General features: G+C 43.9%; 1 protein-coding gene and 1 pseudogene across 1 annotated transcript; one reads left to right on the top strand and one right to left on the bottom strand.

Annotated features, from left to right (window-relative positions):
- Positions 1 to 2401: 2401 nt before the first annotated feature.
- Positions 2402 to 13983, top strand: OR10G3 (olfactory receptor family 10 subfamily G member 3). Its single transcript, XM_522781.8, has 2 exons — positions 2402 to 2691; positions 11755 to 13983. Exons 1-2 carry the CDS (start codon positions 2676 to 2678, stop codon positions 12711 to 12713), a joined length of 975 nt encoding a protein of 324 aa, XP_522781.4. The 5' UTR covers positions 2402 to 2675; the 3' UTR covers positions 12714 to 13983.
- A 3401-nt stretch (positions 13984 to 17384) lies between these two features.
- Positions 17385 to 18667, bottom strand: LOC452767 (histone-binding protein RBBP4-like; annotated as a pseudogene).
- Between the last annotated feature and the right edge of the window lie 9105 nt (positions 18668 to 27772).

Here is a 27772-nt window from a genome sequence, read left to right as displayed (position 1 = left end):
GTCAGTCCCAGAGCATCCTACTTTCCAACTTAATTCCTGGTTATTCGCAAACCAGTCTATACTCGGGAAACAGATCACAATCAGAATTATGAGCCCACAGTTTGTTGGAAGGTCAAATCTCAAACCTAGGCTGCAATTCCTGAAGTTATAGGGATCAGTATGGGTTGTGGCTCTGCACAAAAGCCACACACACAGACTTTCAGCCATTTCTCCTCACTGATTAGCCACAAACATGCTTCGTGTTTCCCCACATCAGCTCTGTTCACCTGTGGGCCAAATTTGGCCTGCCCCATGTGTTCTGTACAAGCTGTTAAGAACTTACTTTTTGGGGGGAGGGGGGAGGGATAGCATTGGGAGATATACCTAATGCTAGATGACGAGTTAGTGGGTGCAGTGCACCAGCATGGCACATGTATACATATGTAACTAACCTGCACAATGTGCACATGTACCCTAAAACTTAAAGTATAATAAATAAAAAAAAAGAACTTACTTTTTTTGTTTTTTTTAAGAAACGATCTCACTCTGTCACCCAGGCTGGAGTACAGTGGTACAATCACGACTCACTGCAGCCTCATCCTCTCTGGCTAAAGTGGTCCTCCTACATCAGCTGCCCAAGTAGCCGGGACCATAGGCATGTGCTACCACATCTGGCTAATTTTTTTTTTCTTTTTTTGGTAGAGAAAGGGTCTCACTATATTCACTATGCTGTTCTTGAACTCCTGGGCTCCACCTTCACCTCCCAAAGTGCTGGGATTACAGGCATGAGCCACTGCACCCTGCTAGAACTTACATTTCTTAAGTAGTTGAAAAAAGCAAAATGAAAATAATATTTCATGATACATGAAAATTATGACATTCAAATTATAGTATCTATAAGTAAAGTATATAATTAAGTAAATAAATAAAACCATGCCGGGGTTGGGCTAGGTGGCTCACTCCTGTAATCCCAGCACTTTGGGAGGCTGAGGTGGGCAGATTGCCTGGGGTCAGGAGTTCTAGTCCAGCCTGGCCAACATGGTAAAACCTTGTTTCTACTAAAAGTACAAAAATTAGCTGGGCGTGGTGGTAGGTGCCTGTGATCCCAACTAGAGTGTGAGGCTGAGGCAGGAGAATCACTTGAACTCCGGAGGCAAAGGTTGTAGTGAGCCGAGATCGCACCACTGCACTCCAGCCTGGGCAACAGAGTGAGACTCCGTTTCAAAAAAAAAAAAACCCATGCCCATTTGTATGTGTATTTTATGGCTGCTTTCCCATACAATGGCAGAGTTGAGTAGCTGCAACAGAGACTGTATGGTCCTCAAGGCCAAAAACTTTATTATCTGCCTCTTTAGAGAGAAAGTATGCTTACCTCTGCTTTAGACACTTCAACACAATTGTGGCTTGGAAGCTACAGAGACCTCCACAAAAGTTTGGTGAAAAAAATAATAAAACTAAACCATATTCAAGATGTTCTCTTACAACACAGACCATCTCTGGACATTTGAAGACAGTTGGGAAAAATGTGGAGACAACACCAAATTTAAGTCTAGAAGAAAATAAGTTAGACCAAATTCAAAGTATTCAAGGAAACAAGACCAAGAAATACTAAGAAAAATAACAGGCCGGGGGCAGTGGTTTGCACCTGTAGTCCCAGCATTTTGGGAGGTAGAGGGAGGAGGATCACTTGAGCCCAGGAGTTCAAGACCAGCCTGAGCAATCTAGTGAGACCTCGTCTCTACGAAAAATTTAAAAATTAGTCAGGGGTGGTGGTATGTGCCTGTAGTCCCAGCCACTTGGGAGGCTGAGGTGGAAGAATCACTTGAGCCTAGGAGGATGAGGCTGCAGTGAGCCGTGATCAGGTCACTGCACTCCAGCCTGAATGACAGAGCAAGACCCTGTCTCAAAAAATAAATAAATAAGTAAAATTGTAAAATTAAAAAAGAAAAATCACTTTTCAGGGAGCTTGACTTAAAACATTACAGATGATAGTTGGATCAGATGACCTCTAATGTCCCTCCAACCCTGAAATTCTGTTTCTTCTAGTCTGTGAAGATCTATGTTAGCACCTTAGTAATTCAAAGTGTGAATTTCTTAAAATGTGAATGCACCAATAAGAAAACATCTCTTGCCAAGTAACAACCATGTTAGCTTTTTCTTCTCTTTTTTTCCAAATTTACTTTGGAACAGAAAGAAAACCACAGATCTGAAGATTTCAACAAGACCTGTTAAGCCCCACAGAGTTTGTCCCACCTGCTGTTACAAAATTGGAAAAAGCTAGAAACCCAGACAGTCTCCTAGGAAACAAACTATGGATATTGGTCTTGCCTATCACAGGAGTGCTATTACAATATTCCCCAAGCTAAAGGTCTCACACATAAAAACTGACTCTGAGGGAAATAGAAGAAGTAGTAGAACACAGGAGAGACCAACCTTAACAGTTATCTTCAGTAAGAGCCACAGCTCCTCCCCCAGTTCATAAGGAAGCTGGAAGCAGATATCTCTACAAATAAGCAGGCAAATAATAAATTACTTTCCATAGTTTGACCCTTTACTTTGATCCAGCCAAAAGTAATTAGTTGGGTCTTCTGCCACGAGCTCTTCACAATAATTGCTGCTGACCTATGAGATATTCAAGATTCTTTAGGAATAGATTTGTATCCTTTCTCTCCGTCTGCAAGAAGAGTTTTTGATGGATGCTGACACCTTCAGGTGAGTTCCTCTTCTCAAAATAGCACCTGCCACTGTTCTAATCCCATTTTTCAGAGATAAATGTTAAGTCCAAACATTGTGTAAGGGGTTTCTCTACTCTGAGTCACTTCATCTCTCAATATTCTTACTTGTTTAGTTACTCAGTATAGTTCTTTTTCTGCTGTCACAAAAATTTTCTTTGCTGTTCTGCTCATATGACTATGTAACTACCATTTAGCCTTTTTATAAATAGTGGCTAATAGGCCAAGCATGTTGGCTCACACCTGTAATCCCAGCACTTTGGGATGCCAAGACGGGCGGATCACCTGAGGTCAGGAGTTCAAGACCAGCCTAACCAACATGGTAAAACCCCATCTCTACTAAAAATACAAGAATTAGCTGGGGGGGGTGGTGCACGCCTGTAATCCCAGCTACTTGGGAGGCTGAGGCAGGAGAATCACTTGAACCTGAGAGATGGAGGTTGCAGTGAGCCAAGATGGCACAACTGCATTCCAGCCTGGGCAACAGAGAGAGACTCCATCTCAAAAATTAAAATTAAAATTAAAAAAATTAAAAAATTAAAAAATAGTGGCTAATATTGGATAACACTATTTCCCCCAGGCCTTTAATTGGCTACATTTTTCTCCAAAGCTATTCTCCATTAAAAGTCCATTCACTGGTTTTAATACCAACCAGACTAGGAAGAGCATCTTCGAGTTCTGTGGTGGTGCCACCCTTGCTCTGTTCTTTTTGTCCTCACCAGGTCCCTTCCACCTATAAGACAAGTTCTCTGCCCAAAATTTGAAAAATGGACATGAGTAAAGCTATAACCTGATTTCTTTGTTGGCAAATATTTTAAACAGACAATTCTAACTCATTGCTAATAAGGGTTTTACATTTTAATAGAAATTCTGTCTCGTGTCTCTCAATTTAATAACTCAAAGTTTTCTCATATTATATATGTATATATTTGTTCCATTGTTATTCATCTTTAAATTATTTTCCATTTTATATGTCTTATTGTGAAATTTATTTTAAAAAGAAATTAATTATATTAGTTTTCCAAATATTTGAAATGCTTTTTATAAATAAAAAAGTGTGCTTTGAGTCGATTTTCAGAAAATAATAAAATTTTTAAAGTTTTCTTCATGGCCATTTGAAAGATGGGTTAGGGATACAGTTTGGGACCAGAATTAAGTAAAATTCATTTGCTGAAATGAGGTTAAGCCTGTGCCCTTCGCCTCATTAGAAAAGGTGTCTAATCTCCTTGGTTGCTCAAAATTATACACTTTTATTTAGTTTGTGGTCCCCTAATATTTCTCATATATTTTTCAAACATTCATGTACTAGATGGTCTTTATTTTATTTTGTTTATTTATTATTTATTTATTTATTTTGAGATGGAGCTTCATTCTTGTTGCCCAGGCTGGAGTGCAATCGCACGATCTCAAGTCACTGCAACCTCTGCCTTCCGGGTTCAAGCTACTCTCCTGCCTCAGCCTCCTGTGTAGCTGGGATTACAGGCTCATACCACTATGCCCAGCTAATTTTTGTATTTTTAGTAGAGATGAGGTTTCACCATGTTGGCCACACTGGTCTCAAACTCCTGACATCAGGTGATCCACCAGCCTTGGCCTCCCAAAGTGTTAGGATTACAGGCGTGAGCCACCGCGACCGGCCTCTAGATGGTCTTTAATATTTGATATCAGATGAGAATTCAAAAATACATTTAATCAATATATTCAAAGACTAAGTATCTGTGAAATAAAAACACTACTAAGCCTTCAGGCTTTTTTCTTTTTTTTTTTTTTGAGTTGGAGTTTTGCTCTTGTTGCCCAGACTGGAATGCAATGGTGTGCTCTCAGTTCACTGTAATCTCAGCCTCCCAGGTTCAAGCGAGTCTCCTGCCTCAGCCTCCTGAGTAGCTGGGATTACAGGCACTTGCCGCCACACCCAGCTAATTTTGTATTTTTAGTAGAGACGGGGTTTCTTCACGTTGGTCGGGCTGATCACCTGACCTCAGGTGATCTGCCCGCCTCGGCCTCCCAAAATGCTGGGATTACAGGTGTGAGCCACTGCGCCCGGCCTCCCTCGGGCTTTTTAAGAAACACTCAGTGTGACAGATTGTCAATGAAAGAAGTCGGGCAACTTCATGAATTCATTGTAACTAAATTTCACTCTAGTTTGATTTTAGAACTTGCTCTTAATTCCACTATGTCTCAATTTTGAAATAGGGTAGTAACACCAGTTTAGAATCCTTGACAGAATGAACCATAAAACTCTTAAAATTGTGATTCAGTTCACATGATTTACTACATTATTTTGATTTGGTTCCTTGTGGGAAGGAATTTTCAGTAAAATGTAGAAAGAATGCTGGACTAGAAACAATACGATCTGGTTGGAGTCTTTGCTCCAGCATTATACAGCTGTGAGACTCCTCTGCCATTTAACCTCTAAGGATTATAAAAACACTACACAGGTGCAAAATGCCACCATTATTCTATGACTTTTTATCACTCTGGTCCCCTGAGGTTTCATCGGTGCCATGTTTCCTTCTCCTTGTGCCATGTCTCTCTCTTTCCCTCCATGTCTCTTTCTGTCCCTCCATATCTCTCTCTCTCTCTCTTTTATTTTTGAAAGCATTTAAATAAAGTGTCTCAGAACCACATGTGGGATATTAATGAGCCAGAGAGTATGCAGAAGGGTGGTTACCTGGCAAATACTAAGCTTTATGCTTGGAGGTTTATGATAATGGCAGTGACACAGGGAGAAAGGTCTTAACAGATCAGAGGTAAGGGGAAGTTTTTCTATTAATATTTATAACTTACGGAGGCGGAAAAAGAGAAACAAAAAGAAGAAAACAAAAAGAGGTAACTGGGATGAAATCACACCCAATAAAGATACTCGGTATTACAAATAAAACTGCACTCTTTCCTCTCATTCCTCCCATTAAGATGGTTCTGAAATCTAAGGACAAAGTTAGAAAATACTATTCTCTGGTTGAATAAAACAAGAATCATCATGCTATGGGTGGACTGTCATTCCCTATCAATGGAAAATTTTGCAAAAGAAATAACCCTTTTTAGGGAGTAAATCTTAGAATATTCTCCAAAGCAAACAAGAAAACAGTATGAAAAATAAATCAGGGAAAAATAATTAGGGAACTCTAAAAAGTTAGAAAAATGTTGAAAAAGAGCCAATGGGAATAACAAAGGCAATCTAAAAAGATAGAAATTCAGGGAGAAAATAATTAGAATAAAACTTTGTTGATGTATCTTCATTACTGCCCAAGGGAAAAAGATAACTGTATCTGAAGGGAAAATTGAAGTATTCCCTTAGATACAGATGCTGTGTGATTTACCAGGTGTAATTCACTGTGACCTAACTTAAGTGTGCTTCATGAAATTCCCCTTGCTGTGATTCAAAACTCAGAATTACACATTTGATTCCTAATTTGATTTCCAGGGACCATGAAGTATTAATAAGTGGGTGCCCTGGGCAGTAGACACATCATTTCAGACATGGGAGCAAGATCTCCCACTGTAAAGTAATAAATTATTTGTTCGGTTTTTAAGTCATTCTCTCAGGTACTTGAATAGTATGAACTGATTTCCCTCAGCCTGATTCCCCCAGAGAGACCTAACCAAATCAGGCTTCTAAATCTGGACACTTTAACATCAGACCTCAGTGACCCCAGAAAACTATAGCATCCCATGACACGACACACAGACCAGAGCAGCCACCTGAGCTCCTTCAGCCCAGGGCTACCATTGTGCACTGCCATGAATTTCCCAAGGAACCTGTGTGGGAACTTGAGCCTCCGTACTTTCTGAAGTCAAGGAACGCAGGGAGGAGGCCAGCATCTGTAGCTCTGGCATCTGGAAGAGGATTGCGGTCAGCTTTTTGATGTTCAGCCATCACTATGATCCTGTGGCTATAATGTTTAAAACTGAAGAATTTATAAACTGCATTTTATTTACTTGAAAGAGGATAAAATGGCATGGGGTGGCGGGATTTACTGCTTTTTTTTTAAGTTTCATAACAGAGATGGTTAAATGATGAGAGCTAAGCTCTGAAAGAGCTTGGGTACAGCAGTTTTAAAGCTAAGTGTTTAATGTAAAGACTATTGAGCCGAGGGCAGTGGCCCACGCCTGTAATCCTAGTACTTTGGGAGGCCGAGGCGAGCAGATCACGAGGTCAGGGGTTCGAGACCAGCTTGGCCAACATGGTGAAACCCCATCTCTACTACAAATACAAAAATTAGCCGGGCATGGTGGCGCATGCCTGTAATCCCAGCTACTCAGGAGGCTGAGGCAGGAGAATTGCTTGAACCCAGGAGGCAGAGGTTGCAGTGAGCTGAGATCATGCCACTGCCCTCCAGCCTGGGTGACAGAGCAAGACTCCATCCCAAAAAAAAAAAGACTTGAGGCCAGGCACAGTGGCTGACGCCTGTAATCCCAGCACTTTGGGAGGCCGAGGCGGGCAGATCATGAGGTCAGGAGATCGAGACCATCCTGGCTAACACGGTGAAACCCGGTCTCTACTAAAAATACAAAAAATTAGCTGGGTTTGGTGGCGGGCGCCTGTAGTCCCAGCTACTTAGGAGGCTGAGGCGGGAGAATGGCGAGAACCCGGGAGGCAGATGTTGCAGTGAGCCGAGATCGCACCACTGCACTCCAGCCTGGGCGACAGAGCAAGACTCTGTCTCAAAAAACAAAACAAAACAAAAAAGACTTGAATATAACTATCCCTTGTTTTTCACTATTTGTCAAAATTGGATCCACAGTCTCATTCCGCATCCTCATAGCCCCAGTGAAGAAACTGAAACCCAAAGGAGTTGGCTTTTTTGTATGTTGTTTGTGTTTTTGTTTTAAGACAGGATCTCTCACTCTATCACCCAGGCTGGAGTGCAGTGGTTCACCTTGACCTTCTGGGCTCAAGAAATCCTCCCATCTCAGCCTCCCAAGTAGCTGGGAACACAGGTGCGTGCCACTATGCCCAGTAAATTTTTTTTATTTTTTTTTATAGAAATAGGGTCTTGCTATGTTGCCCAGGTTTGTCTCAAACTCCTGGGCTTTAAGCAATCCTTCTGCCTCAGCCTTCCAAAGTGCTGGGATTACAGGCATGAGCCACCGCACCCAGTCCCAGAGGAGCTTTGAGACTTGCTCAGAACCAAGAAGTGAACTCATGACCAGATCCATTATGATGGCAAGCTAATGATTGAGATCCATTATAATGTTTACATTTGTTGCTCTCAGCCAGCAGCAGGACCATCTGTCTACGATGACTTACTTCTTCACCAGGGTTGCCAGTTCCCTGCTCTCCACAGTCCCCTGACCCAAGCAAGGCAGAATGCTGCCCTGCACAGGAGTGAAGGTAGAGAGAATCATTAATCAGAAAGCTCCTGACATTTCCCTGTTAATCTTACTCTCCTCCTTCTGAGTGGATGGAAATCAGTCCAGAGAAAAAAAAATTCAATCAATTTCTTTTTTTTTTTTTTTTTTTTTGAGACGGAGTCTTGCTCTGTGGCCCAGGCTGGAGTGCAGTGGCTCAATCTCCGCTCACTGCAAGCTCCGCCTCCTGGGTACATGCCATTCTCCTGCCTCAGCCTCCCCAGTAGCTGGGACTACAGGTGCCCACCATCACGCCCGACTAATTTTTTGTATTTTTAGTAGAGATGGGGTTTCACCATGTTAGCCAGGATGGTCTCGATCTCCTGACCTCGTGATCCGCCTGCCTCGGCCTCCCAAAGTGCTGGGATTACAGGCGTGAGCCACCGCGCCCGGCCAAATCAATCAATTTCAATTTTTTTGACATCCTACCTCAAGTCATGAGTATTTTTCAGTAAAAATTTTCATCAAGCCTGTTTTATTTAAACTTTTATTTTTAATCAATAAATAATAGTTAAATTAAAAATGTGATGTTTTGATAGATGCATATACATTGTAGAATGATTGTATCAAACTAACATATCCATTGCCTCACATACTTGTCTTTTTTTGTAGTAAGAACACTTAAAATAAGCTCTTTTAGCAATCTGAAATATATATTATTATTAACTATGGTCACCATGCTGTTCAATAGGTCCTGAAAACTCACTTCTCCTGTCTAACTGAAACTTTGTACTTTTTTTTTTTTTTGAGACAGAGTCTTGCTCTGTCACCCAGGCTGGAGTGCAGTGGCACAATCTCAGCTCACTACAACCTCCACCTCCTGGGTTCAAGCAATTCTGCCGCCTCGGCCTCCTGAGTAGCTGGGATTACAGGCGTGTGCCACCACACTGGGCTAATTTTTTTATTTTAGTAAAGACAGGGTTTCACCATGTTGGCCAGGCTGGTCTCAAACTCCTGACCTCAAGTGATCTGCCTGCCTTGGCCTCCCAAAGTTCTGGGATTACAGGCGTGAGCCACTGCACCCAGCTGAAACTTTGTACCTTTTGATCAACATCTCTGCATTCCCCATCCGCATTCCCATCCCTGGCATCTAGTAACCACCATTCTCTTTTTTTCTTTTGTAAGTCCAATTTTTTTTAGATTCCACATATAAGTGAGATCATGCAATATTGTCTTTCCGTGCCTGGCTTATTTTGCTTAATATAATGTCTTCCAGATTCATTCATATTGTCACAAATGACAGGATTTCCTTCTTTTCTACGGCTGAATAGTATTCTGTTGAATATATATGACATTTTTCAGACAAATGTGGTAGAACTTTTCCCGTTTTCTTCCAGTAGTTTTACAATTTCAGGTCTTATGTTTAAGTCTTTAATTCATTTTGAGCTGATTTTTGCTAATGGTGTGAGATAAAGGTCCAATTTCATTCTTTTGCATATGGATATCCAGTTTTCCCAACACCATTTATTGAAGAGACTGTCCTTTCCCCGTTGTGGAACAAAAAGATACCGAATAGCCAAAGCAGTCTTGCACACACACAGAAAAAGCCACAGGCATCATATTATCTTATCTTAAAATATATTATAAAGTTATAGTTATCAAAACAGCATGGCACTGGCATAAAAACAAACACATCAACCAATGACAGAATACAGAGCCCAGAAATCAACCCATCCATTTAAGGTCAGTTAATTTTCAAAAAAGGTTCCAAGCCATGAGTTTAGATATCTGAAAATTATATGACTAGAAGGAATTTTAAAAGCTCATTATTCCAACCCTTTTCCTTTTTTTTTTTTTTTTTGTTTGTTTGTTTGTTTGTTTGAGAGGGAGTCTCACTCTGTCACCCAGGCTGGAGTACAGCAGTGCAATCTCTGCTCATTGCAGCCTCTGCCTCTCGGGTTCAAGCAATTCTCCTGCCTCAGCCTCCCAAGTAGCTGGGAGTACAGGCACCCACCACCACACCTGGCTAATTTTTGTATTTTTAGTAGAGATGGGGTTTCACCATATTGGCCAGACTGGTCTCGAATTCCTGACCTTGTGATCCATCTGCCTCGGCTTCCCAAAGTGCTGGGATTACAGGCGTGAGCCACCACACCTGGTCTTTTTTTTTTTTTTTTTTTTTTTTTGAGTTGGAGTTTCACTCTTTTGCCCAGGCTGGAGTGAAGTGGTGCAATCTCAGCTCACCTCCACCCCTGGGTTCAAGTGATTCTCCTGCCTCAGCCTCCCGAGTAGCTGGGATTATAGGTGCCCACCACCATGCCTGGCTAATTTTTGTATTTTTAGCAGAGGCAGGGTTTCACCATGTTGTTCAGGCTAGTCTTGAACTCCTGACCTCAGGTGATCCACCCTCCTCGGCCTCTCAAAGTGCTAGGATTACAGGCATAAGCCACCGAGCCCACCCGCCAACCCTTTTCTTTAGGTTAAAAAATGCCAAGTAAGCTGGGTGTGGTGACTCATGCCTGTAATCCCAACACTTTGGGAGACCAAGGAAGGCAGATCACTTGAGGCCAGGAGTTCAAGATCAGCCTGGCCAACATGGTGAAACCCCGTCTCTACTAAAAATACAAAAATTAACCAGGCATGGTAGCATATGCCTGTAATCCCAGCTACCCGGACACTGAGGCATGAGAATTGCTTAAACCTGAGAGGCAGAGGTTTCAGTGAGCTGAGATCATGCTATTGCACTCCAGGCTGTGTGACAGAGAGAACTCTGTCTCAAAAAAAAAAAAAAAAAACGTGAATCAAGGAGTTGGACTAAGAACTTAAAATAATTCTTCCACACTGAGAGTGGTTTGTTCTGGTCTAGCAATCCTCTCATTCTCTCCAATCATCCTTTAATTTTCCTTAAATCTCTGACTTCTCACTAGAGCCAGCCCTCATTTCTTCTTTCTCTCCTCTCTTTACCATGTCTTAAGGCTAAATGATCACATGCAAAGCAACTGAATTATATAGCACCAAGTACCAACCACAGTGCATAGTGGCGATAGTCCTCACTTTATTTACGTACTTACAGCTTCATGGTCATTCTCTTCCTTTTAATGGTAAAGAACTTGGAAAGTAGATCTGTACAGCATCAAGCACTGTCACACATAAAAATCAGCCACTTATTCAAAATTCTATTTCATTCTTTATAGGGAAATGGGTTTCTGCATTTCCTTTCTGCATATTCCCCACTCTATGTAAGTTTATGTCCTGGCAGAGATAAGAGTGAGCCAGTGGCCTCTGGAAGATTCTGAGCGGGCAGAGCACCTAATGAAACAAATACCCTTTCTCACATATGTCATGTTTCCAGGAAATCCTGGCCTGGATTCACTAACACCACAGTCAATGATTATTTTCCAAAGGTTATTGGAAAAAGTGCTCTAAGTACAAAACCCTCGGTGCAAACTTTTTCTATAAATGTCCAGGGAGTAAATAGTTTATATTTTGCAAGCTAAATGCAACCACTCATCTCTGTCATAGTAGCTCCAAAACAGTTACGGACAATATGTAAGTAAATGAGCAAGGCTGTGTTCCAATAAGATCTTGTTTACAAAACACCTGCCAGAGAACATTGTTTCTCCCTACTTGTCATCTTTCCACGTAAGAAAGAAACTTCTCTGCCACTGCCCCTAGTTTTTACAATCTCTTTCTAGTTCCCCCTCACTTTCCTCTCACCTCTATGTTAACTCTTGTTTTGTCCATTCTCTAGGTAAGATTCTCTGGGATATGGAAAGAATCAACAGCACACTGTTGACTGCGTTTATCCTGACAGGAATTCCTTATCCACTCAGGCTAAGGACACTCTTTTTTGTGTTCTTTTTGCTAATCTACATCCTGACTCAGCTGGGAAACCTGCTTATTTTAATCACTGTCTGGGCAGACCCAAGGCTCCATGCCCGCCCCATGTACATCTTTCTTGGTGTTCTCTCAGTCATTGATATGGGCATCTCCTCCATCATTGTCCCTCGCCTCATGATGAACTTCACTTTAGGTGTCAAACCCATCCCATTTGGTGGCTGTGTTGCTCAACTCTATTTCTATCACTTCCTGGGCAGCACCCAGTGCTTCCTCTACACCCTAATGGCCTATGACAGGTACCTGGCAATATGTCAGCCCCTGCGCTACCCTGTGCTCATGACTGCTAAGCTGAGTGCCTTGCTTGTGGCTGGAGCCTGGATGGCAGGATCCATCCATGGGGCTCTCCAGGCCATCCTAACCTTCCGCCTGCCCTACTGTGGGCCCAATCAGGTGGATTACGTCTTCTGTGACATCCCTGCAGTGTTGAGACTGGCCTGTGCTGACACAACAGTCAACGAGCTGGTGACATTTGTAGACATTGGGGTGGTGGTTGCCAGTTGCTTCTCCCTGATCCTCCTCTCCTACATACAGATCATTCAGGCCATCCTGAGAATCCACACAGCTGATGGGCGGCGCCGGGCTTTTTCAACTTGTGGAGCCCATGTAACCGTGGTCACCGTGTACTATGTGCCCTGTGCCTTCGTCTACCTGAGGCCTGAAACCAACAGCCCCCTGGATGGGGCAGCTGCCCTATTCCCCACGGCCATCACTCCTTTCCTCAACCCCCTTATCTACACTCTGCGGAACCAAGAGGTGAAGCTGGCCCTGAAAAGAATGCTCAGAAGCCCAAGAACTCCGAGTGAGGTTTGAAAGTGTCTTTCTCCCACTAGGGAAGCTGTCACAATTAGAATTTATTATAATGTTTAGGCTTCGGTAACTTTTTTCTTTTCTTCTTGTTTTTTCTCTTTTATATAGCCATACTGTATGATCAAACACAGTTTAAGGTAAAATACTAACTTTCTAACAGTTCCTTAGTATCCTCTCAACATAACTCTCAGCCACTGCAAGAGTAGAGAATGAGACCAAATTCTCACAAACTAAACCACATTAAACAATCCAGAAGAAAGAATGCAATAGTGTATTTTCCAATGTCTCAGTAATAAATTCTCCCACACCAAAACGTAGAGTTCAATATGATATTTCCCAATATTATATTTGATATTTAATATTGACTGTCAATATTGAGTGTCAATTTGATTGGATTGAGGGATACAAAGTATTGATCCTGGGTGTGCCTGTGAGGGTGTTGCCAAAAGAGATTAACATTTGAGGGCTGGGAAAGGCAGATCCACCCTTAATCTGGGCAGGCGCAACCTAATCAGCTGCCGGCGAGGCTAGAATATAAGCAGGCAGAAAAATGTGAAAAGAAAGACTGGCCTAGCCTCCCAGCCTACATGTTTCTCCTGCGCTGGAACCATCCTACCCTCAAACATAAAACTCCAAGTTCTTCAGTTTTGGAATTTGGACTGGCTCTCCTTGCTCCTCAGCCTGCAGATGGCCTATTGTGGGACCTTGTGACCATGTGAGTGAATACTTAATAAACTCCCCTTTACATATATATAAATATATATATATATTTTCCCATTAGTTCTGTCCCTCTAGAAAACCCTAACGCTGGGCGCGGTGGCTCACGCTTGTAATCCCAGCACTTTGGGATGCTGAAGCAAGCGGATCACGAGGTCAGGAGATCGAGACCACAGTGAAACCCCGTCTCTACTAAAAATACAAAAAAATTAGCCGGGTGTGGTGGCGGGCGCCCGTAGTCCCAGCTACTCAGAGAGGCTGAGGCAGGAGAATGGCGTGAACCTGGGAGGCGGAGGCTGCAGTGAGCCAAGATCGCACCACTGCACTCCAGCCTGGGCGACAGAGGGAGACTCCGTCTCAAAAAAATTAAAAAAAAACAAAGAGAACCCTGACTAACACAGGGGTGAAAGATAAAAGACTACATATTGGGTACAGTGTACACTGCTTGGGTTATGGGTGCACCAAAATCTCAGAAATCACCACTAAAGAACTTATCCATGTAACCAAAAACCACCTGTACTCCAAAAACTATTGAAATAAAATTTTCTTAAAAAGCAATTTTTTAAAAATTACTATTTCTGGGGCCAGGCATGGTGGCTCATGCCTGTAATCCCAGTACTTTGGGAGGCTGAGGAGGGCAGATCACCTGAGGTCAGGAGTTTGAGACCAGCCTGGCCAACATGGCAAAACCTCGTCTTTACTAAAAATACAAAAATTAGCCAGGTGTTGACCGGGCATGGTGGCTCACGCCTATAATCCCAGCACTTTGGGAGGCCGAGGAGGGCGGAACACCTGGCGTCAGGAGTTTGAGATCAGCCTGACCAACATAGAGAAACCGTGTGTCTACTAAAAATACAAAATTAGCCGGGCATGGTGGCGCATGCCTGTAATCCCAGCTACTCGGGAGGCTGAGGCAGGAGAATCACTTGAACCCGGGAGGCAGAGGTTGCGGTGAGCTGAGATTACACCATTGTACTCCAGCCTGGGCTCGAAACTCCATCTCAAAAAAAAAAAAAATTTAGCCAGGCGTAGTGGCACGTGCTTGTAATTTCAGCTACTCAGGAGGCTGAGGAAGGAGAATCGCGTGAACCCGGGAGGCAGAGGTTGCAGTGAGCCGAGATATCACTGCACTCCAGCCTAGGCGACAGACCGAGACTCCGTCTCAAAAAAATAAAAATAAAAATAAAAAATACTTTTTCAAAGCCATAGTCACAAGAATCTCAGGAAAAATAGAGGGAAAAGCTAATACAAGGCTCTAGGATGGAAAAGAAAAAAAAAAGCTTGGCATGTTTGAAAGGAAAGCTAGTGTTGGTGAAAGGTAGTATATGGGGGAGAGGTTACATGACCATACTACACGTGAAGGGTAGATATTGTAAAGCCTCAGAAACTATGTAGGAAGTTTGGATTTAATCTAACATAATAGGCAATGTGTTAGCAGCAGAAATTGAGTGCCTTAAACAACATTCAGCCGGGTGCAGTGGCTCACGCCTGTAATCCCAACACTTTGGGAGGCCAAGGCGGGTGGATCACCTGAGGTCGGGAGTTCAAGACCAGCCTAACCAACATGGAGAAACTGCATCTTTACCAAAAATACAAAATTACCCAGACATGATGGCGCACGCCTGGGAGGCTGAGGCAGGAGAATCGCTTGAACCCGGGAGGCGGAGGTTGCAGTGAGCTAAGATCGCACCATTGCACTCCAGCCTAGGCAACAAGAGCCAAACTCCATCTCAAAAAAAGAAAAAAGAAACAATATCCAATTTATTAGCTCACAGATTTATAAATCAGCAGTCCATGCACAGGGTCTCACACTTTGGGAGGCCAAGGCGGGCAGATTACTTGAGCTCAGGAGTTGGAACCCAGCCTGGGCAACATGGCAAAACCCCATCTCTACAAAACATACAAAGAAATTAGCCAGGTGTGGTGGCGCACACCTGTAGTCCCAGCTACTCTGGAGGCTGAGGTGGGAGGATTGCAGCCCAGGAGGCAGAGGCTGCAGTGAACTGAAATTGTACCACTGAACTCCAGCCTGGGTGACAGAGCAAGACCCTGTGTCAAAAATAAATAAATAAATAAATAAATATAAAAAAATTAAGACATATACTTAACTGAAAAAAGTAAGGTGCAGAACAATGTATATGCCTGTGACTTTTTATTTATTTTTTGAGACGGAGTCTCACTCTGTCACCCAGGCTAGAGTGCAATGGCGAGATATCAGCTCACTGCAACCTCTGCCTCTGGGTTCAAGTGATTCTCCTGCCTCAGCTTCCCAAGTAGCTGGGACTACAGGTGCACACCACCACACCTGGCTAATTTTTGTATTTTTAGTAGAGTAGAGACAGGGTTTCACCACGTTGGCTAGGCTGGTCTCGAACTCCTGACCTCAAGCAATCTGCACCCCGCCCCCTCCGCCCCGCGGCCTCCCAGAGTGCTGGGATTACAGGCATGAGTCACAGCCCCTGGCCAAAGGATACATAATTTTAATATTTGTAGATATTACTATGTTTCTTCCCCCAAAATTGTAGCAATTCATGCTCCTAATTCATACACCCACCCCTAATTCATACACCCAGGAGGCATATATATGTGTGTTTGTGTGTGTCTGTATGAATGCCTATTCCCACACTCTCACCCACACTGAATCTTATCAACTAATTTTTGCCAACCTAATGGGCAGTTCATTTTTGTTTTAATTTCTCCTGATGAATAGAGACTGGGTAGCTTTTTTTTTTAAGGTAGAAAAGCAATTTATTCCATTTTAAGCACTTACACAGTTCATCATGGAGAGTAACAGGCCTGCTGGTAAAACAGGTCACCCAAAATGGAGATGCATCAAACATCAAACTAGTGGTCAAGGACTAACTCCTAAAAAAAAAAAAAAAAAGGCCGGGCGCGGTGGCTCACGCCTGTAATCCCAGCACTTTGGGAGGCTGAGACGGGTGGATCACGAGGTCAGGAGATCGAGACCATCCCGGCTAGCGTGGTGAAACCCCATCTCTACTAAAAATACAAAAAACTAGCCAGGCATAGTGGCGGGCGCCTGTAATCCCAGCTACTCGGGAGGCTGAGGCAGGAGAATGGCATCAACCTGGCAGGCGGAGGTTGCAGTGAGCCGATATCGCGCCACTGCACTCCAGCCTGGGTGACAGAGCGAGCTCCGTCTCAAAAAAAAAAAGCAACTTTTATCAAGGATTAATTTAATTTTTAAAACAAATACAAGTTATTGATTCACTCTTCTCAACTTGACAGTCTACCTGTGGTATTACTGTCAGGTAAAAACATACATCTTTACAACTTGGTAGTCCTAAGTTAAAAAAAAAAAAAAACCATTTCACAGAAAGGAAAGAAACAGCATGAAAACAGCTTAAGAAATACACGAACAAGCAAAAATATATGGGGAAAGAGGAACGTGTAGTTCTGACTTAACTGAAGAAACCAAGAGGAAACTGGTCTACCTGTTTCCTGGTCTACTGGTCTTCATGTGCATGCTGGAAAGTCAGGTATCAAGATTTTCGAGTAGGAATCTATATGACTTGAATCTCCCCTATTTCCTGAATAAAAGTGACATCTTTCAGTATTTATACTTCATGGCTCAGACACCTACCTCATTTGGCTCTGTTCCTTACTCACTCTAGCCTTTACTTAAATGAGTCTGAAAAACTTGCGGATATAGCATAAGAAGAAAAATAACCACACATAATATTCCCGTTTCTGTAGCTACTTTAGACCTGGTTTTGTTACTAGAAAATTCCTGAAGAAAATTTCAGTGTAATAAGTCTGTGGCTTTGCTGAATCAAGCCCCGCCATTAATATTTAGAAAACACCCACTGTTAGGACTAATGGTATTATTGGTGGTACCTATTATATAGAGGGATAGCTGAACAAAGTTCGTGTCTCAAAACCAGTGTTAAATCACTCTCAGCATTGAGAAGAAAAAAGGAGAGTCTAAAATCACAAGAAGTAAAGATACATCTAGGACTCTTGTCCTTCTGGATCCATACTCCCTTCAGGGTCCTCACCGTTAGAAATGTTCTCTGCCATTTGCCACACTTCCATGATGTTGTTTTCTGATACAGAACAAATCATCCAAGGTTCACTGGGATTCCAGGAGAAATCAGGTATCTTGGCAATGTGACCACCATGAATAAACAACTCTGGTGGCCTGTCTTCTGCATCTTCTGGGGATTGTTCCTCCGCGATTTTACTTAAATCCCAGATATTCAGTCCACGATCAGTACCACTGGAAGCCAAAATAGTCTCATTGTGAGGTGACCACTGAACCTGGAATATTTCATCCTTATGTGACTCAAAGGAATGTACCTTAAGTTTCAGATTTCTCAGATCCCACAAGGCAACAGTCTTGTCAGCTGAACCTGTAGCAAGAATGAACTCACCATAAGGATTGAAAGAGAGGCAGTTCACTTCAGCAGTGTAAGCATCAACTGAGTGGCTTGGTTTGGAAGTATTTTTTGAACGAGTATCCCAAATCATAAGTTTCTGATCATCAGCAACTGACCTAAACAGAGACTCATGAAGCAGATGCCAGAAAACATCTTCTACTACTGCTGTATGCCCTGTAAAGATGGTCCTTGCATCCACTTTTCCCTCCTTTGGAATGGCACTGCTGTCCCACAGGCAGACAGTGTGGTCATCTGAAGCACTAAGTAAATGCCCACTGAGATTTGGGTTCCATGAAAGCCCATAGCCTTCCTTCTGATGTCCACAGAGACGCAAGTCTGGGTTGCACTCTCCAGAAGGATCTGGTTTAGAAGGATGTTTTGTATAGTCAAAGACAAGAACATCACTGGAAGGAGTCTTTGTTGTGATGATACAAGGGTTCTGGGGCATATAACGGGCCCTGTTTACTTCTCCTTCATGGTTGATCTTGATTTCTATTTCAATTTTTCCACTAACTGAATCAAAACCTCCAAATTCTCCTTTCTCACTGTCGTAGTGTGACGCGTCAAACTGAGCATCATCATTAGGGGTCGCACGCTGGCTGTAACAAGATGGTTTTGTTCATCCAATGTGTGTGTCCCCAGGACAAGTCGAAGAATGCTGAAATCTTTCCCTTCTGGTCTGGTTTCATCTGGAAGCCACTGGACAGTTAGGCTGGCCACTCCAGAGCATGGGTCATCACCAAATGGTAAAGAAAAGGGGTGTTTTTTTCCGTATTTTGTACTCATCGTTGATCACTCGTCTTCCACCCCATCATCGAAGGCTGCTTCCTTGACGGCCATGGCGGGCAGGCAAGCCGGGGCAATCCTGGGGTCGAGCATTGCGGGAGGGGCGGGGAGGCTGCCTGGGTAGCTTTTATTAGACTTATTTACCATTCAGAAGGCTGGGCGTGGTGGCTCACGCCTATAATCCCAGCACTTTGGGAGGCTGAGGCGGGCGGATCACGAGGTCAGGAGATCGAGACCATCCTGGTTAACATGGTGAAACCCCATTTCTACTAAAAATACAAAAAATTAGCCAGGCATGGTGGCGGGCACCTGTAGTCCCAGCTACTCGGGAGGCTGAGGCAGGAGAATGGCGTGAACCCGGGAGGCGGAGCTTGCAGTGAGCCGAGATCATGCCACTGCACTCCAGCCTGGGCTCGCAGAGTGAGACTCTGTCTCAAAAAAAAAAAAAAGACTTATTTACCATTCAGAATTGCTTGTCTGCCTTTTGTCTGTTTATATCAATTGCCTATTTTTCTATTGAGTTGTCAACTTTTTCTTCCAATACTAGGTCTTTGTATATTAGAAAATTCATCAATTGCTGGTATGGGTGCAAATATTTTCTACCAACTGTATTATTTGTGTTTATGCTGCCTTTTTTCATCCCAAAGATTTTATTTTTGTGTAATAATATTTTCTTTATAGATTCTGGGCTATTTCGTTTAAGAAGCACATCCCCAGGCCAGGCGCAGGGGCTCACTCCTATAATCCCAGCACTTTGGGAGTCCGAGGCAGGCACATCACGAAGTCAAGAGATCGAGACCAAGATGGCGCCACTGCACTCCAGCCTGGGCAACAGAGCAAGATTCTGTCTCAAAAAAAAAAAAAAAAAAAAAAAAAAAAATGAAGCACATCGCCATCCCAAGATTTTATAGAGTCCTAAATATTCTTCTAATCTTTTTTGTTCATTTGTTTGTTTTGTTTTGTTTTGAGACGGAGTTTTGCTCTTGTTGCCCAGGGTGGTGTGCAATGTGCCATCTTGGCTCACTGCCACCTCCGTCTCCCGGGTTCAAGCGATTCTCCTGCCTCAGCCTCCCAAGTAGCTGGGATTACAGGCACCCGCTACCACACCCGGCTAATTTTGTATTTTTAGTAGAGATGGGGTTTTGTCATGTTGGTCAGGCTAGTGTTGAACTCCTGACCTTAGGTGATCCTCCCACCTCGGCGTCCCAAAGTTCTGGGATTACAGGCATGAGCCACTGTGCCTGGCCTGATTCTAACGTTTTTATAGTTTTGTTATGCTCATTTATATCTTTATTCCATCTGAAATTTACTTTCGCATATGGTGTGCAATAAGAATCTAGGTTTATTTATCTTTTCTTTTTTGTTGTTTGTTTTTTTTTGAGACAGGGTCTCGCTCTGTCGCCCAAGCAGGAGTGCGGCGGCACAATCACAGCTCACTACAGCCTCGACTTCATGGGCTCAGGTGATTCTCCCACCTCAGCATCCCAAATTGCTGGGACTAAACACAAATCTTACCTAAACAAAATCTTAAAACCTCTGGGGCCAACAAAACTCTGCTCTGGTCCAATTTAGATTAATCATCCTATCCTCTGTATTACTTATAAATTTCCTCTATTGGAAACCTACTTTACATCAGCATAAGGGAAAAGCCTCACTAGCTTCCCCCTTTCTCTCACACTCATTCCACCCTACTTCTGAGAACTTCACTTAGCCCCTTGTTCACTGTTATCCTCCCACTCTTCTCCCCAGGGCCACAGTAGGGTCATCACAACTACCTCTGCCCCTCCAGTGAAAGAAACACTTCCCGGCTGCACGGTGGTTCACGCCTGTAATCCCAACAGTTTGGGAGGCCGAGGCGGGCAGATCACCTGAGGTCAGGAGTTCAAGACCAGCCTGGCCAATATGGTGAAACCTCATCTCTACTAAAAATACAAAAAATTAACCAGGCGTTGTGGTGTGTGCCTATAGTCCCGGCTACTCGGGGGCTGAGACAGGAGAATCGCTTGAACCCAGGAGGCAGAGGTTGCAGTGAGCCAAGATCATGCCATTGCACTCCAGCCTGGGTGACAGAGCGAGACTCCCTCTCAAAAAAACAAAAAAAAACAGAACCTATACCCACTCTCTATCCCCACTCCTATACCCACTCTCTATCCTGTGTGTGCTCCTTTACTTGACCTGACACTAAGGCTTCTGGAGAGTTAGGTCCTAGAGGTTCTTAGGCTAAAGAAGTCTCTGAGCCTCTTTTCTCTTAGGATGTGTTGTTATAGTACCCAGCTGTAGGTGGTGGAAGACTGTATGGGGTGAGACTAAGTAACTTGGGTACTGATCCATTATTTTCTGACGTTGCAAGATGCTGATAATTTCTGGCCTGATACCCAAAACAGATCTCATTCTATTCTCCACTTAATGAATCCAAATAGCAAGAGCTGAATTTTCCTGGGGATAGAACTCATATAGCCTGAGGTGTGAAATGAGGCAAAGGCAAGGTAGCCTAGACTCCTGAGTCTCCAGAATAGCTTTGTCTCCATTCTCCAGGCCTCTGTTTATTGCAAATTATATAGGGAAAGGAGCTTATGGTACGGAAGGCCAGGTATTAGTCTGCTAGGGCTGCTATAACAAAATATCACAGACAGGGTGACTTAAACAACATAAACTTATTTTCTCAGAGTTCTGCAGGCTGGAAGGCTAAGAGCAATGTGCTAGCAGGATTGGAAACCAACCTGAGGCCTCTCTTCACAGTTTGCAGATGGTAGCTTCTCCTTGTGCCCTCACGTGGCCTTTCCTTTGTGACCACATATTCCTGGTGTTTCTTCTCTTCTTATAAAAATGCTGACCACATCGGGTGCGGTCACTCACACCTGTAATCTCAGCACTTCGGGAGGCCGAGGCGGGCAGATCACGAGGTCAGGAGTTGGAGACCAGCCTGGCCAACATGGTGAAACCCCGTCTCTACTAAAAAATACAAAAATTAGCCGGGCGTGGTGGCCCATGCCTGCAATCCCAGCTATTCGGGAAGCTGAGACAGGACAATTGCTTGAGCCCAGGAGGCTGAGGTTGCAGTGAGCTGAGATCACGCCATTGCACTCCAGCCTGGGGGACAAGAGCCAGACTCAGTCTCAAAAATTTAAAAAAATTATTTTAAAAAATAACAAAAACTAAAAATAAATAAAAACGCTAATCAGGCTGGGCACAGTGGCTCATGCCTGTAATCCCAGCACTTTGGAAGGCTGAGGCAGGCGGACCACCTGAGGTCAGGAGTTCGAGACCAGCCTGGCCAACATGGAGAGACCCCGTCTCTACTAAAAATACAAAAATTAGCTGGGCGTGGTGGTGTATGCCTGTAGTTCCAGCTACTCAGTAGGCTGAGGCAGGAGAATCACACAAACCCAGTGAGCAGAGATCGTGCCACTGCACTCCAGCCTGGGCAACAGAGCAAGACTCTGTCTCAAACAAACAAATAAATGAAACACCAATCAAATTGGATTAGGGCCCTACCCTCGTGACATCATTTAACTTTAATTACCTCCTTAAAGGCCTATCTTCAAATACAGTCACATTGGGGGTTAGGGCTTCAACATATGAATTGGGGGTTAAAGGGAACAATTCCACTCTTTTTTTGTTTGTTTGTTTTTGTTTTTGCTTTGAGACGGAGTCTCGCCCTGTCGCCCAGGCTGGAGTGCAGTGGCACGATCTCGGCTCACTGCAAGCTCCGCCTCCCAGGTTCACACCATTCTCCTGCCTCAGCCTCCCGAGTAGCTGGGACTACAAGCACCCACCACCACACCCGGCTAATTTTTTTGTATTTTTAGTAGAGACAGGGTTTCACTGTGTTAGCCAGGATGGTCTCGATCTCCTGACCTCATGATCTGCCTGCCTTAGCCTCCCAAAGTGCTGGGATTACAGACGTGAGCCACCGCGCCCGGCCAATTCCACTCATTTTTGTTTGTTTGTTTGTTTGTTTTTGTTTTCTTTAGACAGGGTCTTCCTCTCTCACCCAGGCTGGAATGTTGTGGGCTGCAGCCTCCACCTCCCAGGCTCAAGCAGTCCTCCCACCTCAGCCTCCTGAGAAGCCGAGACTACAGGAGAGAGCCATCATACCCAGCTAATTTTTGTATTTTTAGTATACCCTCTTTCTTTTAAAAAAAATTTTAAGTGACTTATTTTTCCTCAATATAAAAGTATTCATGCCGGGAAAAATAAATCAGTTGTTGAGCTTCTTCTCTTTTTTATAATTTTGTTTTTGTTTTTTGAGACAGTCTCACTCTATCACACAGGCTGGAGGGCAGTGGCTTGATCTCCTCTCACTGCAACCTCTGCCTCCTGGATTCAAGCTATTCTCCTGACTCAGCCACCAGAGTAGCTGGGATTACAGGATCCTGCCACCATGCCCAGCTAATTTTTGTATTTTTTCATAGAATGGGGTTTTGCCACATTGGCCAGGCTGGTCTCGAACTCCTGAGCTCAAGCAATCCCCCCTCCTCGGCCTCCCAAAGTGCTGGGATTACAGGCATGAGCCACCACCTTGCAACTTGTCTTTAAAAAAAGAAAGAAAGGCCGGGCGCAGTGGGTCACACCTGTAATCCCAACACTTTGGGAGGCCGAGGCGGGTGGATCACATGAGGTCAGGAGTTCAAGACCAGCCTGACCAACATGGCGAAACCCCATCTCTACTAAAAACATAAAAATTAGCCAGGTGCCATGGTGTGCACCTGTAATCTCAGCTACTCTGGAGGCTGAGACAGGAGAATCTCTTGAACCCAGGAGGCAGTGGTTGCAGTGAGCCGAGATCATGCCGCTGCACTCCAGCCTCGGTGACAGAGTGAGACTGTCTCAAAAAAAAAAAAGTAAAATTAGCCGGGTATGGTGGCGTGCACTTGTAGTCCCAGCTACTCAGAAGGCTGAGGTGGGAGGATTGCTCAAGCCAGGTAATTAGAGGCTGCAGTAACCCATCCATGATAACACTGCTGCACTCCAGCCTGGGTGACAGAGTGAGACTGTCTGAACAGAAGACGAAAAAAAAAAAAAAAGAAAAGAGACAAGACAAGACAAGATAGTGGAGCAAAGCTTCTGTTTTTCCTTTGTAAGCCAGCAAATGCTACCCTATGGAAGGGAAAGGATGGGAAGAGAAAAGTACTGCCCAACTCCACTGAATCTGTAGCAACAGCATGACGTTCAGATAAAAAATATCTAATACGGCTGGGCACAGTGACTCACACCTGTAATCCCAGCACTTTGGGAGGCCGAGGCGGGTGGACCATCTGAGGTCAGGAGTTCGAGACCAGCCTGGTCAACATGGTGAAACCCCATCTCTACTAAAAATCCAAAAGTTAGCTGGGCATGGTGGCGTGTGCCTGTATTAGTCCCAGTTACTCGGGAGGCTTAGGCAAGAGAATCGCTTGAACCTGGGAGGTGGGGGTTGCAGTGAGCTGAGATTGCATCACTGCACTCCAGCCTGGGCGACAGAGTGAGATTCCGTCTCAAAAAAAAAAAAAAAAAAAAAAATATGGTATGGAGTTGGGAGAGAGAAGGCTAAACCTCATGTTCCCATATTTGAATTGGAGGCAAAAAAAAAAAATTCGGCCGGGCATGGTGGCTCGCGCCTGTAATCCCAGCACTTTGGGAGGCTGAGGCACCTGAGGTCAGTAATTCAAGACCAGCCTGGCCAACATGGTGAAACCCTGTCTCTACAAAAATACAAAAATTAGCCGGGCATACTGCAGGTGCCTGTAATCCCCAGCTACGCGGGAGGCTGAGACATGAGAATCGCTGGAACCCAGGAGGCGGAGGTTGTAGTGAGCCGAGATTGCGCCACTGCACTCCAGCCTGGGCGACAGAGCGAGACTCCGTCGCAAAAATAAATACATAAATAAATAAAATTTTAAAAAAATAAAAATAAAAATTCAACATAAAGATGATATTTAAATCTGTATATGTGAGAAGGAACAAGTACTAACTGCATCACAATTGAACAGTTTTCTAGGAGTGGCTTCTGAATGTTACTTCTTTGTATCTTATTTTTGTATCTGAATGTTACTTCTTTGTATCTTATTTTTGTATCTGAATGTTACTTCTTTGTATACTTACTGGCCTGTATCGCTTTTTAATTGAGTTCTCTCTTCTTGGGTAATTTGGCATTTTTACCACCAGGTGGCGATGTCCCACTGTCTTTCATTTACTCATTGTCGAACGAGAGACTCAAAGAATTTGGGGGTGGGGGGAGGGGTCAGGTTATGTCCTTCTACTAGTTATACAAATAAGCGCTTGCCTTCATGCCGAAAAGCGAAAAGAATTTGGAGGGGGAGGGTAAGAGGTCAGGCAGTGGCTGCCTCTTCCTCCCTATTTGTTTTCTTAGTCGTTTGGTTTCCATGGGAATCCATGTTTGAGCAGCAACTCTGAATCCATTTACTGCCCCTCCAGGCTTGGGGCTGAGCCCAGAGACAAGCTGTGAAGAACAGCAGATGGGTAGAAAGGCGGGGAAGATTTATTTGGTAAATTTGGATAGCAAAAGAGGCCAACAGGTGCCGGGGGAGCAGTAGTGAGGTGGAGTGCACGAAGGAATGTGAAAGGCAGACAATGTTTTTTAGTTCAAATAAAATTGGGGAACATTAAAATAGTTTCCAAAACTCTTCAGTCAGGGATACTCTGTTCTCTCCCCATAGATCATCTTAGGACACACTCTGGGCCTTGTATATTACCAGGTCCTCTCTATCTCTTATCCAAAAAAAAATCAACAGGCTAGGCACCATGGCTCACACCTGTAATCCCGACATTTTGGGAGAATGAGGCAGGAGGATCACTTGAGCCTAGGAGTTTGAGACCAACCTGGGCAATAGAGGGAGATCCCATCTCCACAAAAAAAAATTGTTTTAATTAGCTGGGCATGGTGGCTCACACCTATAGTCCCAGCTACTCTGAAGGCTGCAGTGGGAGGATCGCCTTAGCCCAGGAGTTCAAGGCCACAGTGAGCCATTATCTTTTTGCCAGCCTGGGCAACAGAGCAAGACCCTGTCTCAACAAAACAAAACAAAAACGTCAGCAGACAAGTGTCAGAACCTGCCCAAGGTTAAAGCCCTTTGGAGTAAGAGAACTCCAAGGAAAAAACCTCCACTGCATTCCTCAGGCAAAGCATAATTCCGCATACAGCAAGCTCTCAGTAAAATATTGGTTGAATGAATGAATGAATGAGCAATAAGAATCAGATGGCCTTGACTAGCCTTACTTAGTTCCAGCTTGAGATAACAAACTCAGCACAAAGAAAAATCATCTATTCTGTCATCAAAATCATGAGGATGTGAATGTTTTCATTCACAGATTAAGTCATTCAAAGAATGATGAGGGTGTTTTGTTGTTGTTGTTCTGCTTAAATCAGATGTTTTTCATACTTGCATTACTAATACCCCAGTTTCTAAGAGTATTTGCATTTCAGTTTGTTTGTGACAATATTCGGGTATCCATTCACAGATAGCAGTTGATCTGCATATGAACAGCTTTCTACCTTGAGATGGAATCAAGTCTTCCCTCTAATTCCTAAACCACCAGCCCCACTCTTTCTCTTCACTTTCTGACCCACTACCCTGTTTAATTGTCATTCATTCTGTAGTTACCTTATTTATTTGCTTATATTTTTATTGCTTGTCACTTCTACAAATGATAGGTGACAAGCTTCTTTCTTTCTTCCGGATCACTAAGCCTTCTCTAAATTTTATCGTCTAAATGTTCATCTTACTTTTTTTTTTCTTTTTTTTTTTTTGAGACAAAGTCTCACTCTCTCGCATGGCTGGAGTGAGTGGCACGATCTTGGCTCACCGCAACCTCTGCCTCCCAGGTTCAAGCGATTCTCCTGCCTCAGCCTCCTGAGTAGCTGGGATTACAGGTGTGTGCCACCACGCCCAGCTAATTTTTATATTTTTAGTAGAGACGGGGTTTCACCATGTTGGCCAGGATGGTCTCAGTCTCCTGACCTCGTGATCCACCCCGCTCAGCCTCCCAAAGTGCTGGTATTACAGGCACCCGTGCGCGGCCCTTATGTTCTTTTGAAATCCCCAATTTAAGTGACTTCTTCATTATTCTAATTTAATCTGCTCACCCTCCTGCCCTCCAATTGGAAATAGCCTTTCCTTCCTCTGAACTTGTACGCAGTTGATCTGCATTGCTTATAGCACTCACCTCTTGTTCTCTATGCAGAACAGTGTAATAATATTAACTATCAAATGTTGTGAACTTGGTGGCCGGGTGCAGTGGCTCATGCGTGTAATCACAGCACTTTGGGAGGCCAAGGCAGGTGGATTACCTGAGGTCAGGAGTTCAAGACCAGCCTGGATTAGCTGGGCATGATGGGGGGCACCTGTAATCCCTGTAATCCTAACGCTTTGGGAGACTGAGGTGGAAGGATCACTCGAGCCCAGGCGTTCAAGGCCAGCCTGGGCAACATAGTGAGACCCTGTCTCTATTTTATAAAAAATATAAAAATGGCCAGGTGTGGTGGCTCACACCTGTAATCCCAGCACTTTGGGAGGCCGAGGTGGGCGGATCACCTGAGGTCAGGAGTTCGAGAGCCTGACCAACATGTTGAAACCCCGTCTCTACTAAAAATACAAAAAATTATCTGGGCATGGTGGCGCATTCCTGTAATCCCAGCTACTAGGGAGGCTGAGGCAGGAGAATCGCTTGAACCTGGGAGGTGGAGGCTGCGGTGAGCCGAGATCGTGCCATTGCAGTCCAGCCTGGGCAACAAGAGTGAAACTCCATCTCAAAAAATATATATATATAAATAAATAAATAAATAAATAAATAAATAAATAAAGTGCTGGGATTACAGGCATGATCCACTGTGGCCAGCCTCACTCTTCATCTCTTGCCTGGATTTCTGGTATCTCTTCTGTCCATTCAGTCTCTTTCCAATTTTAAATCATCTTCCACACTTTCAATGGTTGACCTTCTAAAATACAGCTCTGTGCCAGGCGCAGTGGCTCACGCCTATAATCCCAGTACTTTGGGAGGCCAAGGCTGGTGGATCACTTGAAGCCGGGAGTTCAGGACCAGCCTGGCCAATGTGGTGAAACTTCGTCTCTACTAAAAATACAAAAAATTAGCCAGGCATGGTGGCAGGCACCTGTAATCCCAGCTACTCAGGAGGCTGAGGTAGGAGAATCACATGAA

This window comes from Pan troglodytes, chromosome 15 (assembly GCF_028858775.2).
Source record: "Pan troglodytes isolate AG18354 chromosome 15, NHGRI_mPanTro3-v2.0_pri, whole genome shotgun sequence".
In the NCBI taxonomy this organism is placed as follows: domain Eukaryota; kingdom Metazoa; phylum Chordata; class Mammalia; order Primates; family Hominidae; genus Pan; species Pan troglodytes.
Note: the sequence above shows the minus strand (reverse complement) of the source record. Positions and strands in the feature narration are given on the sequence as shown.